Source organism: Pleurodeles waltl, chromosome 4_1 (assembly GCF_031143425.1).
Source record: "Pleurodeles waltl isolate 20211129_DDA chromosome 4_1, aPleWal1.hap1.20221129, whole genome shotgun sequence".
Lineage (NCBI taxonomy): Eukaryota > Metazoa > Chordata > Amphibia > Caudata > Salamandridae > Pleurodeles > Pleurodeles waltl.
The window spans coordinates 60047464-60062888 of NC_090442.1; the positions used below are offsets into that span (position 1 = coordinate 60047464).

General features: G+C 48.4%; 1 protein-coding gene across 1 annotated transcript in view; it reads left to right on the forward strand.

The window, feature by feature from the left end:
• Positions 1-15425, forward strand: part of LOC138286985 (platelet binding protein GspB-like) — a 63094-nt gene that overhangs the window by 13533 nt on the left and 34136 nt on the right. Inside the window, exon 3 of the mRNA XM_069227349.1 lies at positions 6655-6712. Within this exon, the coding sequence (XP_069083450.1) occupies positions 6655-6712 (58 nt within the window). The remainder of the gene's footprint in view (positions 1-6654; positions 6713-15425) is intronic.

Below are 15425 nucleotides of genomic sequence, written 5' to 3' on the forward strand. Positions count from 1 at the left end.
TAAATCTCCTAGGACAATTTTCAGAACTCTTCTCTACTGTGCCAGGCACCACTTCTTGGTGTGAGCACACTATAGATACTGGAGACAGTTTACCTGTCAAAAGTAAGATCTATAGGCAGCCTGACCATGTCAGGGACTGCATAAAGCAAGAAGTTCAGAAAATGTTGGAACTAGGAGTAGTTGAGCACTCTGACAGTCCATGGGCTTCTCCTGTGGTACTGGTACCAAAACCCAATTCTAAAGATGGAAAGAAGGAAATGAGGTTTTGTGTAGACTATAGAGGTCTCAACTTGGTAACCAAAACTGATGCTCACCCTATACCCAGGGCAGATGAGCTCATAGATACACTGGCATCTGCCAAGTATCTAAGCACTTTTGATTTGACTGCAGGGTATTGGCAGATCAAATTGTCAGAAGATGCTAAACCTAAGACTGCATTTTCTACCATTGGAGGACATTACCAGTTTACTGTAATGCCTTTTGGTTTGAAAAATGCACCTGCCACTTTTCAGAGGTTGGTGAACACAGTCCTGCAAGGGCTGGAAGCTTTCAGTGCGCATATTTGGACGATATAGCTGTCTTTAGCTCCAGCTGGGATGATCACCTGGTCCACCTATGGAAAGTTTTGGAGGCCCTGCAAAAGGCAGGCCTCACTATCAAGGCTTCAAAGTGCCAGATAGGGCAGGGTAAGGTGGTTTATCTGGGACACCTTGTTGGTGGGGAACAGATTGCACCACTTCAGGGGAAAATCCAAACTATCATTGATTGGGTTCCCCCTACCACTCAGACTCAGGTGAGAGCCTTCCTAGGCCTCACTGGGTATTACAGGAGGTTCATTAAGAACTATGGCTCCATTGCAGCCCCTCTTAATGACCTCACATCCAAGAAAATGCCTAAAAAGGTATTATGGACAGCAAACTGTCAGAAAGCTTTTGAGGAGCTGAAGCAGGCCATGTGCTCTGCACCTGTCCTGAAAAGCCCTTGTTACTCTAAAAAATTCTATGTCCAAACTGATGCATCTGAATTAGGAGTAGGGGCAGTCCTATCACAACTTAATTCTGAGGGCCAGGATCAACCTGTTGCTTTTATTAGTAGAAGGTTGACCCCTAGAGAAAAGCGTTGGTCTGCCATTGAGAGGGAGGCCTTTGCTGTGGTCTGGGCTCTGAAGAAGTTGAGGCCATACCTGTTTGGCACTCACTTCATTGTTCAGACAGACCACAAACCTCTACTTTGGCTAAAACAAATGAAAGGTGAAAATCCTAAATTGTTGAGGTGGTCCATATCCCTACAGGGAATGGACTATACAGTGGAACATAGACCTGGGAGTAGCCACTCCAATGCAGATGGACTCTCCAGATATTTCCACTTAGACAATGAAGACTCATCAGGTAATGGCTAGTCTTATTGTCCTTCGTTTGGGGGGGGGTTGTGTAGGAAAGTACCATCTTGCCTGGCATGTTACCCCCATTTTTCACTGTATATATGTTGTTTTAGTTGTATGTGTCACTGGGACCCTGGTAACCCAGGGCCCCAGTGCTCATAAGTGTGCCTGAATGTGTTACCTGTGTAGTGACTAACTGTCTCACTGAGGCTCTGCTAATCAGAACCTCAGTGGTTATGCTCTCTCATTTCTTTCCAAATTGTCACTGACAGGCTAGTGACCATTTTTACCAATTTACATTGGCTTACTGGAACACCCTTATAATTCCCTAGTATATGGTACTGAGGTACCCAGGGTATTGGGGTTCCAGGAGATCCCTATGGGCTGCAGCAATTCTTTTGCCACCCATAGGGAGCTCTGACAATTCTTACACAGGCCTGCCACTGCAGCCTGAGTGAAATAACGTCCACGTTATTTCACAGCCATTTTACACTGCACTTAAGTAACTTATAAGTCACCTATATGTCTAACCTTTACCTGGTAAAGGTTGGGTGCAAAGTTACTTAGTGTGAGGGCACCCTGGCACTAGCCAAGGTGCCCCCACATTGTTCAGAGCCAATTCCCTGCACTTTGTGAGTGCGGGGACACCATTACACGCGTGCACTACATATAGGTCACTACCTATATGTAGCTTCACCATGGTAACTCCGAATATGGCCATGTAACATGTCTATGATCATGGAATTGCCCCCTCTATACCATCCTGGCATAGTTGGCACAATCCCATGATCCCAGTGGTCTATAGCACAGACCCTGGTACTGCCAAACTGCCCTTCCTGGGGTTTCACTGCAGCTGCTGCTGCTGCCAACCCCTCAGACAGGCAGCTGCCCTCCTGGGGTCCAGCCAGGCCTGGCCCAGGATGGCAGAACAAAGAACTTCCTCTGAGAGAGGGTGTGACACCCTCTCCCTTTGGAAAATGGTGTGAAGGCAGGGGAGGAGTAGCCTCCCCCAGCCTCTGGAAATGCTTTCTTGGGCACAGATGTGCCCAATTCTGCATAAGCCAGTCTACACCGGTTCAGGGACCCCTTAGCCCCTGCTCTGGCGCGAAACTGGACAAAGGAAAGGGGAGTGACCACTCCCCTGACCTGCACCTCCCCTGGGAGGTGTCCAGAGCTCCTCCAGTGTGCTCCAGACCTCTGCCATCTTGGAAACAGAGGTGCTGCTGGCACACTGGACTGCTCTGAGTGGCCAGTGCCACCAGGTGACGTCAGAGACTCCTGCTGATAGGCTCCTTCAGGTGTTAGTAGCCTATCCTCTCTCCTAGGTAGCCAAACCCTCTTTTCTGGCTATTTAGGGTCTCTGTCTCTGGGGAAACTTTAGATAACGAATGCATGAGCTCAGCCGAGTTCCTCTGCATCTCCCTCTTCACCTTCTGATAAGGAATCGACCGCTGACCGCGCTGGAAGCCTGCAAACCTGCAACATAGTAGCAAAGACGACTACTGCAACTCTGTAACGCTGATCCTGCCGCCTTCTCGACTGTTTTCCTGCTTGTGCATGCTGTGGGGGTAGTCTGCCTCCTCTCTGCACCAGAAGCTCCGAAGAAATCTCCCGTGGGTCGACGGAATCTTCCCCCTGCAACCGCAGGCACCAAAAAGCTGCATTACCGGTCCCTTGGGTCTCCTCTCAGCACGATGAGCGAGGTCCCTCGAATCCAGCGACGCTGTCCAAGTGACCCCCACAGTCCAGTGACTCTTCAGCCCAAGTTTGGTGGAGGTAAGTCCTTGCCTCACCTCGCTGGGCTGCATTGCTGGGAACCGCGACTTTGCAGCTACTCCGGCCCCTGTGCACTTCCGGCGGAAATCCTTCGTGCACAGCCAAGCCTGGGTCCACGGCACTCTAACCTGCATTGCACGACTTTCTAAGTTGGTCTCCGGCGACGGGGGACTCCTTTGTGCAACTTCGGCGAGCACCGTTTCACGCATCCTCGTAGTGCCTGTTTCTGGCACTTCTCCGGGTGCTACGTGCTTCAGTGAGGGCTCTTTGTCTTGCTCGACGTCCCCTCTCTCTTCAGGTCCAATTTGCGACCTCCTGGTCCCTCCTGGGCCCCAGCAGTGTCCAAAAACGCCAAACGCACGATTTGCATGTAGTAAGGCTTGTTGGCGTCCTTCCGGCGGGAAAACACTTCTGCACAACTCTCCAAGCCGAGAGGGATCCGTCCACGAAAGGGGAAGTCTCTAGCCCTTTTTGTTCCTGCAGTAACCTCAGCTTCTTCTGTCCAGTCGAAGCTTCTTTGCACCCGCAGCTGGCATTTCCTGGGCATCTGCCCATCTCCGACTTGCTTGTGACTTTTGGACTTGGTCCCCTTGTTCCACAGGTACCCTAGATTGGAAATCCACAGTTGTTGCATTGCTGGTTTGTGTCTTTCCTGCATTATTCCTCTAACACGACTACTTTGTCCTTAGGGGAACTTTAGTGCACTTTGCACTCACTTTTCAGGGTCTTGGGGAGGGTTATCTTTCTAACTCTCACTATTTTCTAATAGTCCCAGCGACCCTCTACAAGGTCACATAGGTTTGGGGTCCATTCGTGGTTCGCATTCCACTTTTGGAGTATATGGTTTGTGTTGCCCCTATCCCTATGTTTCCCCATTGCATCCTATTGTAACTATACATTGTTTGCACTGTTTTCTAAGACTATACTGCATATTTTTGCTATTGTGTATATATATCTTGTGTATATTTCCTATCCTCTCACTGAGGGTACACTCTAAGATACTTTGGCATATTGTCATAAAAATAAAGTACCTTTATTTTTAGTATAACTGTGTATTGTGTTTTCTTGTGATATTGTGCATATGACACTAAGTGGTACTGTAGTAGCTTCACACGTCTCCTAGTTCAGCCTAAGCTGCTCTGCTAAGCTACCATTATCTATCAGCCTAAGCTGCTAGACACCCTATACACTAATAAGGGATAACTGGGCCTGGTGCAAGGTGCAAGTACCCCTTGGCACTCACTACAAGCCAGTCCAGCCTCCTACACATATAGATAAATATTAACTATTTTTCTACTGTGTGTGTTAGCACAAATACTTTACACATTGCCTCTGCTCATGCCAAGCTACCAAGAGGGTGAGCGGGGGTGAGCTGAGGGTGATTCTTCTTTACCCTGACTAGAGTGAGGGTCCTTGCTTGGACAGGGTGTAACCTGACTGCCAGCCAAAGACCCCATTTCTAACATACACCTAATGGCTTGCTATATTCAGCATGTGGACAAGGGTGGTCTGTGACTAGAAATAGATGTACGGTGCATTAATTACATTCACTGTGCAATGAGTTACAAAAGGCTTCATCTGCAATAAAGACACCTAACCACTGCTAACCAGTGCTAACGTGCTTGTGGCCTCTCCCTTAAACCTGGTGAAATTGGCTTACACCCAACTGGCACATTTAATTTACTTGTAAGTCCCTAGTGAAGTTGTACTATATGTTCCTATAGCCTGTAAATTAAATTCTACAAGTGGGCCTGCAGGATTGATTGTGCCAAAAACTTAAGTAGCACCTTTAAACATGTCTCAGGCCTGTCATTGGAGCCTATGCATGCAAGTTGACATCAAGCTCATTGACCCCAGAAAGTTTGCAAAGGAGGTGGATCTCGGAATTAGTACCAGAGTGTCCAAGAAGGTACCTGGGAGTAACCCCAAAAAGGGTGGCTCAGGTTTCCCCCAGCAGAGTGAGGGGGTGGTTAAGGAAGACAAAGACAAGACCCAGAATAAAGCAGGTGGAAAGGGGTCCCATGCTTCTTCTGAGAAACAGGGGTGGGGGGAGGGGGGTTTAAGGTTCTATTGGGCAATGGCCCTGGGCCTCCCATTTCCAACTCCACTGCTTTGAGTGTTCCCAGTTAGGACACCAGAAGAGGGACCCTGTCTATTCTAAGAAACCACCCATGGGTGGAACTCTACAGGGATTGCCAATGTGGCTTTAGGGGTAAGTAGCCCCCAGGGGCAGATCATAGACCATGCCATGAGGGTGAGCTGGTGAAGTGGGACCCATCACTTCCAGGTGGAGTCATCACTTTCAGGTGAAATGAATGGGATCCCTGTTACTGCTTTCAGGGACACCACGGCTAGCCCTATCATGATAGTGGAAAGGCTGGTTTCTCCAGACCAGTACACTTGCCAGGTGTGCAGGGTAACTCAGGTTGAGGACTTTTGCTACCTCTTGGCCCTAGTATCCCTGGAGTGTGGTGGGGTGAATACCCAGAGGTCATAGTTAGTCCACAGATGCCCAAAAACTGCATTCTGGAGAATGGGTTGCCCCTAGTGGCAGGAGAGCTGGGAGGTGCAACTGCCTTGGGTGCCCCGACATGTCAGTTTTCTGGTGGGATCACTTGCAAGCAGAAGGTATGGGAGCCGAGATGTAGGGGTAGGGTGAGGAAAGACTCACACCTGTCCCCGGTCAGCCTCAGGGTACAGGCCCCTGCAGTGGATCCAGCAGAGGACTCCATCTCTGTGGGCTCCCCCCTCTCCTCTGGAGCCATTGCCAAGTCATTTCCTTCCTCCTCCTTACCATTCCCACGGCCACAGGCCTCTTGGTGCCCTCAATCTGGGGTCAGGAGTAAAAAGGGCCCTCCTTCCTCTAATCCTAAAAGTAAGCATCCTCCTCAGCGCCATCACCCTCTGGGTCCTCTGGGGGTATTCCATACCAGAGTTTCACCTCAAAATCATACAGGGCTGGCTAGAGGTCTTGCTTAGTGGACCCCTTCTCCATAACCAGCTCCCTCTGGTTGCAGAACCTCCTCAGCTCCTTCATTGTGGAATAATTCAGGCAGTGGGATCCATTTCCATTCTGGCAAGGTATCACAAGTGTAACAGCAAAAGTGTCCTAAGTGTATGAAGGTGAAGCAGGAGTCAAATCTGGAAAAACATTTACCAAATGAGAGAAAATAGAGAAATAAAAAAGTTCATAATAGTCTTAAATATGGGATGGTAGTGGACACCAAATCAGTGTATGGCACTGCACAAGCACGATTCCCAGTGCTTAATTTGTAAATTAAAACATGATGGTGCCCAAAGCTCTCCTCTTAAACACATGGCTGCTGCATTTGAATGTGCAAGCAGAGAATACTGAGGCAGTGTAATCCTGAAGCCATCTTGGGCCTGTTTAATCCATTTACAGCCACTCCCCACCCCTTCAGCTTACTCTGGAAGATTTATGCTTTCTCCCTTTGTGACGCTTTTTCGTTTTTCTCTTCCTCCTTCTTTCCCATTAGTGTCTTTTGCTCGCAGTAACTGTTTGATGCAGAAAGATGAGCCGGCCCTCAAAAATAGGTGCCGGTGCCCCGCACAGGAAACTACAGGCTCAAATTAAGCACTGATAACTCCTATCCTCCCTGCTGATCGCTAATGTTAGAAATTGGGTTATTAGTTGACTGGGTATAAGCCCTGGTCAAGCAGCAACCACACTCCAAATCACGGTAGGACACAAGCAAACCCCACATAAACCTATGTCCAACCCCCTGGAAGCTTGGCACAGAGCAGTTAGGCTTAACCTAGAGGCAATGTGTAAAGCATTTGTGCAACAATGGAAACAGTAAAACAGTGAGGATTCCACACAAGAATATCTCACACCAGGTTAAAAAAATAAAACTGCCCATGCAGGGTATGAAATGGCAGGCCTGAGATATGTTTAAGGGGCTACGTAAGTGGGTGGCACAGTCAGTGCTGTAGACCCACTACTAGAGTTTAATTTACAGGCCCTGGACACATGAAGTGCCACTTTACTAGGGACTTATAAGTAAATTAAATATGCAAATTGAGTATATTCCAATTCCACCATGTTTAGAGTAGAGAGCTCAAGCACATTAGCAGTGGTAAAGTGCACAAAGTCCTAAAGCCAACAAAACAAATTCAGCCAAAGGTAGGAAGAGGAAGGCAAGAGGTTTATGGTTGACCCTGCAAAAACAGCCAAGTCCAACACCCCACCTGGAGGATTCACCTGGCAGTTAATGGTTGGGCCTGACTCTTAACACTGACAGCTGTCAGTGGCTTCTGTTGGTTGCTGGCTTTATGGGCAGAATTTCGTTGCGTTGGGGACAGAAGTCTGATCCAAGAGATAGAGTGGGCCACATCACTTTGTTGGCCATGGTGCTACTGTCTGGGTACAAGGATGCATCTGTGAACAAGATAAGGTTAGGTGCTGCACAGATGGGGTCCACAAGTGAGGAGAAGGGTTCCCCATGGGTAAGTCCAGTGGGACAGGAGAGTGTAGCGAGGGGGCTCTAACTGAGTTTAGGGAGGCTTAGAACTGACATGTGCCCCTACATATCAGGGCCTTCATTCATGTTCTATTGCATAAGCAGAGAAGCCCATCAAGGTATGGATTAGTCTACCTTGGCTTTTGGCTGGAGGGAGGCATGTTGGACTTGGCCTTTTCTGCAAGGCCATCCCCAAAATGTTCTACCTTCATTCTCCTGTGCTCTGAACCAGTTTGTGTTCTATTTTTGGACTTTGCACCCTTTACCGCTCACGTGCTTGTGGTCTCTCCTTTAAACCTGGAGGAATTTGCTTAGACTCAATTGGCAAATTTAATTTACTTGTAAATCCCTATTAAAGTGGTAATACATGCACTCAGGGCCTACTACTAGAAGGCCTGCAGCACTCATTGCACACTCACTTAAATAGCCCTTTTAAACATTTCTCTTATCTGCATTTACAGCCTGTGTGTGCAGTTTTAAACTGCCATTTCGACCTAGTGAAATAAACCTTTTGCCAGGCCTAAACCTATGTCTGTAATACATATAACTCACCCCTAGGGTTGGCTCTGAATAGCCCATAGTGCAGGATGCAGTGTATTTAAAAAATTGGACATGTACTTTTAACTTCTATATGTCCTGATAATAAAAAACTCTAAAATGAGGTTTCACTATGGCCAGGACGGCCTCTCCCATAGGATAACGTGGGATAACGTGGGATTCATTTATTACATTTAATAAATGATACTTAATTGTGAGCAGGTGGGAATCAGAGTTTGGTGTCTAAAGAGTTACAATTTTAAACCCCTCTTTATTGGTAAAATCGGATTTTAAGTCACAATTCTGAAAAGTTTTAGAATGTTGGCATTTGTCCCAAACATTTGGTGCCTGCAGCCTGTAATCTGGGTCAAATGACTAAGTGTAGCTGCCAGCTGCTCTTTGCGTATTGCTCCCAGACAGTGAGACAGAGGGGGATAGGTGTTGGCAGGATGGGCCAGCTTTGACTTGGTGGGAGTAGCTGTCACCTAAAACAATTGCACGTCAAAGAGGCTTTGCCCAGCACACTCACAAAGGCTTTTGTCACTAGTCTTTTTTGACCCCAGGCAAGCTGGGCCCAGGGCAGGGAGGCAGGAAATTCGAAACATCTCTGGGGTTGGAAACTTCCAGAATGTTCTCTTACTTCTAAGAGGGCACAAGGTATAAATAATGGACCCTCAGATCCAACTCTTCAGTACACCTCTGGACCTGCAGAAGACTCAGAAAGGCCTACTGCGCTGTTCTGCAAGGACAGCGACTACTCCACTGCCGTACCGCCTGCGAGAGAATGATTGGACTTGTATCTTGAACCCAGGACCACCAGAGTGCCTCCAAGGGCTAGTTGGCTGGCCCTCTGATCAAAGCCTCAGGGTCTGAAAAGGCTCCAACCACCTTGTACTCAGCACCTGGACTCTACCTGCTGTGAGCACCCTCCCGCCCCAAGTGGTGCCACCCCAGTGTTGGACCCTTGGAAGTGAGCCTGAAGGTGCTCTGCCAGCCCAGCTGTGGTCCTGTAAACAGGACCGAAGCAGCGTGACGCACCTCCTAGCAGCCACTCCGGAATCGCTGCATTGCGATGAATCCCTGACACTGGCCCTCGCATTGCTGCTTCCTGGAAACATTCCGCAAATCAGGATTCAAGGTAATCTGTTCAGTGGGCCTAACTTGGACAATGCATCTGACCCAGACTCCATCACGGTCAGCCTGAATTTGTGACCTTGATCTGGTCCTGCGTGACGAGATAACCACAGTTGGAGTGTATTACTTATAGGTACTATTTTTACTTAAAACTTTGAAATTGCCTATCTTCAGTAGTACCGATTGGATGTTTGTCATTTTTGATTTTTCAAAATTTTTCTAAATTTTTCTAAATTGGTGTGGAATTATTCTCATGTTGTGATTTCACTTTATTACAGTTTGAAGTGCTGCATAAATACTTTGCACACTGCCACGCATTGCGCCACTTTGTAAACCCTTGCGCCACATTATACCTGCACCAGGCATAATGTATGCAAGAGGGGTGTTCCCACGTAGGGTGGCCCAGGAAAATGGTGCAGTGAAATTTGCTAGATTTCACTGCGCCATGTTTAGTGTCATTATTAACTCCGGCCTAAGGCATTTAAAACAATGGGCCTCCCTGTGCTTTTGCTGCATTAGCGCTATAATTTATGGTGCTAATCCAGCAAAAGTGCCACATTAGCGACATAAATTATGGCGCTAAGGTGCACAAGACCGCCGTGGTGCACCCTATTGTAAATACGGCGCACACATGGTGTTGATAGGGGGATGCAAATCAGATGTGGTAATGTTTGTTACCAACCTCAGAAGGAGGAAGAACTGAGTCAGTCCAGCCAAGACTCCAAACTAGAAGATGCAGAGGCCTCTGCAATGAGTGAATGTAACCAATGAACTACTCACAAGATGCGCACACGTACAGCTTCCGCAGGAGCCTCGAAGCTGAAGTGAAAGTTCCATACAAAGGGCTGCAGGGCTGTTGTTGTATGCACCTGGTTGTAACATAACTTAGTGTAACATAATGTAACACGACCTAATGAAACATGGCAATGACATGGCGTAAGTCAACATACCTCACTCAGAAGCCTCATACTAGGTACCATTTTGTCTACTGTACCTTGGTCTGGGAAAGTAACTTATTTAAACACAGCTCCGCTTCCCGACCTCGTGCATTGTCTCCCCACGCCCAAGATGCATTGCAAGCTTCTCCCTGGGTTTGCACCATGGAACACCTGCTTCTAGCATCAATTACTCCAAGCAAAAACTCCCAATAGTTTCAGAGGCCGCGATTCCCAAAACTATTTGCATCTGAAAATTGGGTTTCACCTGCAAATAGCATTTTAACCAGCGAAATAAGATTTGGGACTGACACAAATTATTTTGGTATCCATACATGGGCTTATGCACGCAAAGGTCTGTGTAGGTAAATCCATGAACAGGAGTAGCGACTGGGCCCTGCGGGGCATGCCTGCCCTGGGGGTTTATGCACACTGACCAACATACTCACCTGTAGGTACTCACAACCCTCCCCCCGCCCCCCCCGCCCCCCCACCACACCCTACCCTAGATACGGTCAGAACTTTACTTCTGACAATGACAGGAGTAAATCCATTTTCAGGAGAGAAAGGGAAGGCAACAACAGTAAAACTAATGGGGAAGTAAAGGAAGTAATTTTTCTACAGAGAAAAACATTTTCTAAGTGGAGGGAAAAAGTGCCATTGCATAATGCTACAGCGTGCACAAGTGCTTGTGCATTGTCACGAATAGGAATGCCAAAATTATTTTCTAAAACTGCTCTGTCGCAGGCTTACAGGCGGGCTTGTGGGGAACCGCTGAAATCCTGAAAGTCACAGCTATTTGTAACACGATGTGTCAGTTTATAGGCACTTATGATGAGTGCTCATATAAATATGGTAGTGCCTTCCATATGACCTCTCAGAGATCGTCAACAATCACAGACACGTTTCACACTGCAAGAGGCCAGTGGTAGACAGTGGAATGTCTGTGACATTAAAGCTCATTGACTGGAAGTGAAAAGACTCCAGTGCGCATGTCCTGCAGGGAGCAGTCAGATCTCTGAGATACCAATCACATTTAATCTCTCTTCTCTCGACAGCTGACAGAAATCTTAAGCAAACAATTTGGAGAAACCTTGCAAGAGGTACAAGTCGTAGGATTCCGGTAAGTGTCACATGTACTGCGTGATTGGAGGCTGTTGTGATTCCATAAACCTCCTCTTACCCCACAATATGTGATCGCCCCTTTGTTCCTCCTCAGGAGATCTCTCCCTAGCCGAGTCTCCAGTACTCAGACACGCTTGTGTTGTATGTGATGGGTGAAGTCGCGCCCTGGGCGCTTACTCTCTGGAGCCTTCAGCACTGATATTCTGTTGAATGACATCCCCCCAGAGAGGGCAGCACTCCAGTCGTATAAACACACTGCTCTCACTTAGGTTTTTAGAAGGTTGGACTCAACCCTTAGAACATTACTAAATGTAGGCAACAAGGGTTCCATGCCTCCTGGCCCCCACCACAGCCCCGAGGACCACCACCTTCCCTGGGTGACTTTTGCCATATATGTGGAGGGCCTGCAGCACCCCACAGCCCCGGGTCCCTCACCTCCCTGGGTAAAAGACTAAAAATATGGAAAGGGGGTCTCTTTCAGACCCCCAAGCTCCAGAGATCGCCACCTCTCCGGGGCTATGTGCATGTTGGAGGGGGGCCGCCTCATGGAGCAAATAATGGCTCTGGGCACCACCACCACCCCCTAGGGCCGGCTCCTGCTATGTCTGGGGTGCCCACCCCTGGGACATAGCTGTTTGCTGTGGCTTGGCTGCAGCCACGCCACAGCAAACACTGTGCTGTTTGATCATGGGCCTGTCAAACAGGTCCGGCTCTCAAACAGCCGAGCTTTCATCTCTGTTCCCTGCTCAGAGATGAAATGCCTCAGCAAGCAGGAAGCTGCTGTTAAAGCAGCTCCCTGCTTGCTGAAGCAATGGCACCGCAGTGCCAGATAGCCTGTAAAGGGCATCTTGTAAAAATTATATTTTAAAAATAAATGAATATGTAGAGAACGCGGGGGAGAATTTGAGGGCGCCCTAACGGTCCCAGATAGCCCATAAAGAGCTAAATAATATAACGTCAAATTATTATATTTTTTTTAAATGCAAATGCATGTATTTTTTTAAATTGTACACAAATATCTCATTCTAAGTATATCAGACATCAAAGCCTAAAAAACTCTGTCTCTCTCTCTCTCTCACATTTTCTTTCTGTCTTTCTGTCTCCTTTTCAATGAATGTCTCCCACTGATACACCCACTCAGACACTTATGCACCCACTCACAGACCCACTCAGACACTCACGCATCCACTCACAGACCCACTCAGACCCTCATGCACTCACAGCCCCAGTCAGACCCTCACACACCCACTTACAGACCCACTCAGACAGTTATGCACCCACTCACACACCCACTCACAGACCCAGTGACACCCTCATGCACCCACTCACAGACCCATGCATATACTGACACACCCACTGAACACTGATGTACACACTCTCAGACCCAGACAGACACTCTAACAGCCACTTTCACCCCCAGATACAGCCTCTCACACCTATTCTCACACCCAGAGAGGCCGCGGCTAACTTCTGACATGCATGCACAAAGGGCCTTGCACGGCATAGGGTTGGGTGGTTAAGGGGGTTGGCAGCAGGGACTGGCTACAGGCCAGCCCTTGCAGACAACCCCTACTGCACACGGGAGAAGGCCCTCCACGGTGCAAGGTTGGGTGCCTATAGGGAGCTGGCCTCAGGCCCGGCCGCCGGCCAGGCCCTTTGGCCAACCGCCGCCACGCAAGGCCGAAGTGGTTGGATTAATGTATAGTGATGAAAATTACTATACGTTCAAAAAGCCATAGAAATTCACTGAAAAAAAAAAAAAGGTTAGAGGGACGTTATAGTTAGGTTCTGAATTCACTCGTACAAAGCCATAGAAATTCAGCAGTTATAGTTAGAGTTCTTCCAAGTAACTATAGCTTGCGTCCTAAGGTAACTATAACTCGGGCCTTCGACACGCACAGCTAATTACTCCATATGTTAAATCATTAATGACATCTTCGACGCCATCTTTCATAGTCTCACTACAACATTTGCAATAAAATTATTGATGAGAGAACTGTGCGTGGTAAGGGTGTAGGAGGCTGGACTGGCTTGTAGTGAGTACCAAGGGGTACTTGCACCTTGCACCAGGCCCAGTTATCCCTTATTAGTGTATAGGGTGTCTAGCAGCTTAGGCTGATAGATAATGGTAGCTTAGCAGAGCAGCTTAGGCTGAACTAGGAGACGTGTGAAGCTACTACAGTACCACTTAGTGTCATATGCACAATATCATAAGAAAACACAATACACAGTTATACTAAAAATAAAGGTACTTTATTTTTATGACAATATGCCAAAGTATCTTAGAGTGTACCCTCAGTGAGAGGATAGGAAATATACACAAGATATATATACACAATAGCAAAAATATGCAGTATAGTCTTAGAAAACAGTGCAAACAATGTATAGTTACAATAGGATGCAATGGGGAAACATAGGGATAGGGGCAACACAAACCATATACTCCAAAAGTGGAATGTGAACCACGAATGGACCCCAAACCTATGTGACCTTGTAGAGGGTCGCTGGGACTATTAGAAAATAGTGAGAGTTAGAAAAATAACCCTCCCCAAGACCCTGAAAAGTGAGTGCAAAGTGCACTAAAGTTCCCCTAAGGACAAAAGAGTCGTGTTAGAGGAATAATGCAGGAAAGACACAAACCAGCAATGCAACAACTGTGGATTTCCAATCTAGGGTACCTGTGGAACAAGGGGACCAAGTCCAAAAGTCACAAGCAAGTCGGAGATGGGCAGATGCCCAGGAAATGCCAGCTGCGGGTGCAAAGAAGCTTCGACTGGACAGAAGAAGCTGAGGTTTCTGCAGGAACGAAAAGGGCTAGAGACTTCCCCTTTGGTGGACGGATCCCTCTCGCCTTGGAGAGTTGTGCAAAAGTGTTTTCCCGCCAGAAGGACGCCAACAAGCCTTGCTACACGCAAATCGTGCCTTTGGCGTTTTTGGACGCTGCTGGGGCCCAGGAGGGACCAGGAGGTCGCAAATTGGACCTGAAGAGAGAGGGGACGTCGAGCAAGACAAAGAGCCCTCACTGAAGCAGGTAGCACCCGGAGAAGTGCCAGAAACAGGCACTACGAGGATGCGTGAAACGGTGCTCGCCGAAGTTGCACAAAGGAGTCCCACGTCGCCGGAGACCAACTTAGAAAGTCGTGCAATGCAGGTTAGAGTGCCGTGGACCCAGGCTTGGCTGTGCACGAAGGATTTCCACCGGAAGTGCACAGGGGCCGGAGTAGCTGCAAAGTCGCGGTTCCCAGCAATGCAGCCCAGCGAGGTGAGGCAAGGACTTACCTCCACCAAACTTGGGCTGAAGAGTCACTGGACTGTGGGGGTCACTTGGACAGCGTCGCTGGATTCGAGGGACCTCGCTCGTCGTGCTGAGAGGAGACCCAAGGGACCGGTGATGCAGCTTTTTGGTGCCTGCGGTTGCAGGGGGAAGATTCCGTCGACCCACGGGAGATTTCTTCGGAGCTTCTGGTGCAGAGAGGAGGCAGGCTACCCCCACAGCATGCACAAGCAGGAAAACAGTCGAGAAGGCGGCAGGATCAGCGTTACAGAGTTGCAGTAGTCGTCTTTGCTACTATGTTGCAGGTTTGCAGGCTTCCAGCGCGGTCAGCGGTCGTTTCCTTATCAGAAGGTGAAGAGAGAGATGCAGAGGAACTCGGCTGAGCTCATGCATTCGTTATCTAAAGTTTCCCCAGAGACAGAGACCCTAAATAGCCAGAAAAGAGGGTTTGGCTACCTAGGAGTGAGGAAAGGCTACTAACACCTGAAGGAGCCTATCAGCAGGAGTCTCTGACGTCACCTGGTGGCACTGGCCACTCAGAGCAGTCCAGTGTGCCAGCAGCACCTCTGTTTCCAAGATGGCAGAGGTCTGGAGCACACTGGAGGAGCTCTGGACACCTCCCAGGGGAGGTGCAGGTCAGGGGAGTGGTCACTCCCCTTTCCTTTGTCCAGTTTCGCGCCAGAGCAGGGGCTAAGGGGTCCCTGAACCGGTGTAGACTGGCTTATGCAGAATTGGGCACATCTGTGCCCAACAAAGCATTTCCAGAGGCTGGGGGAGGCTAC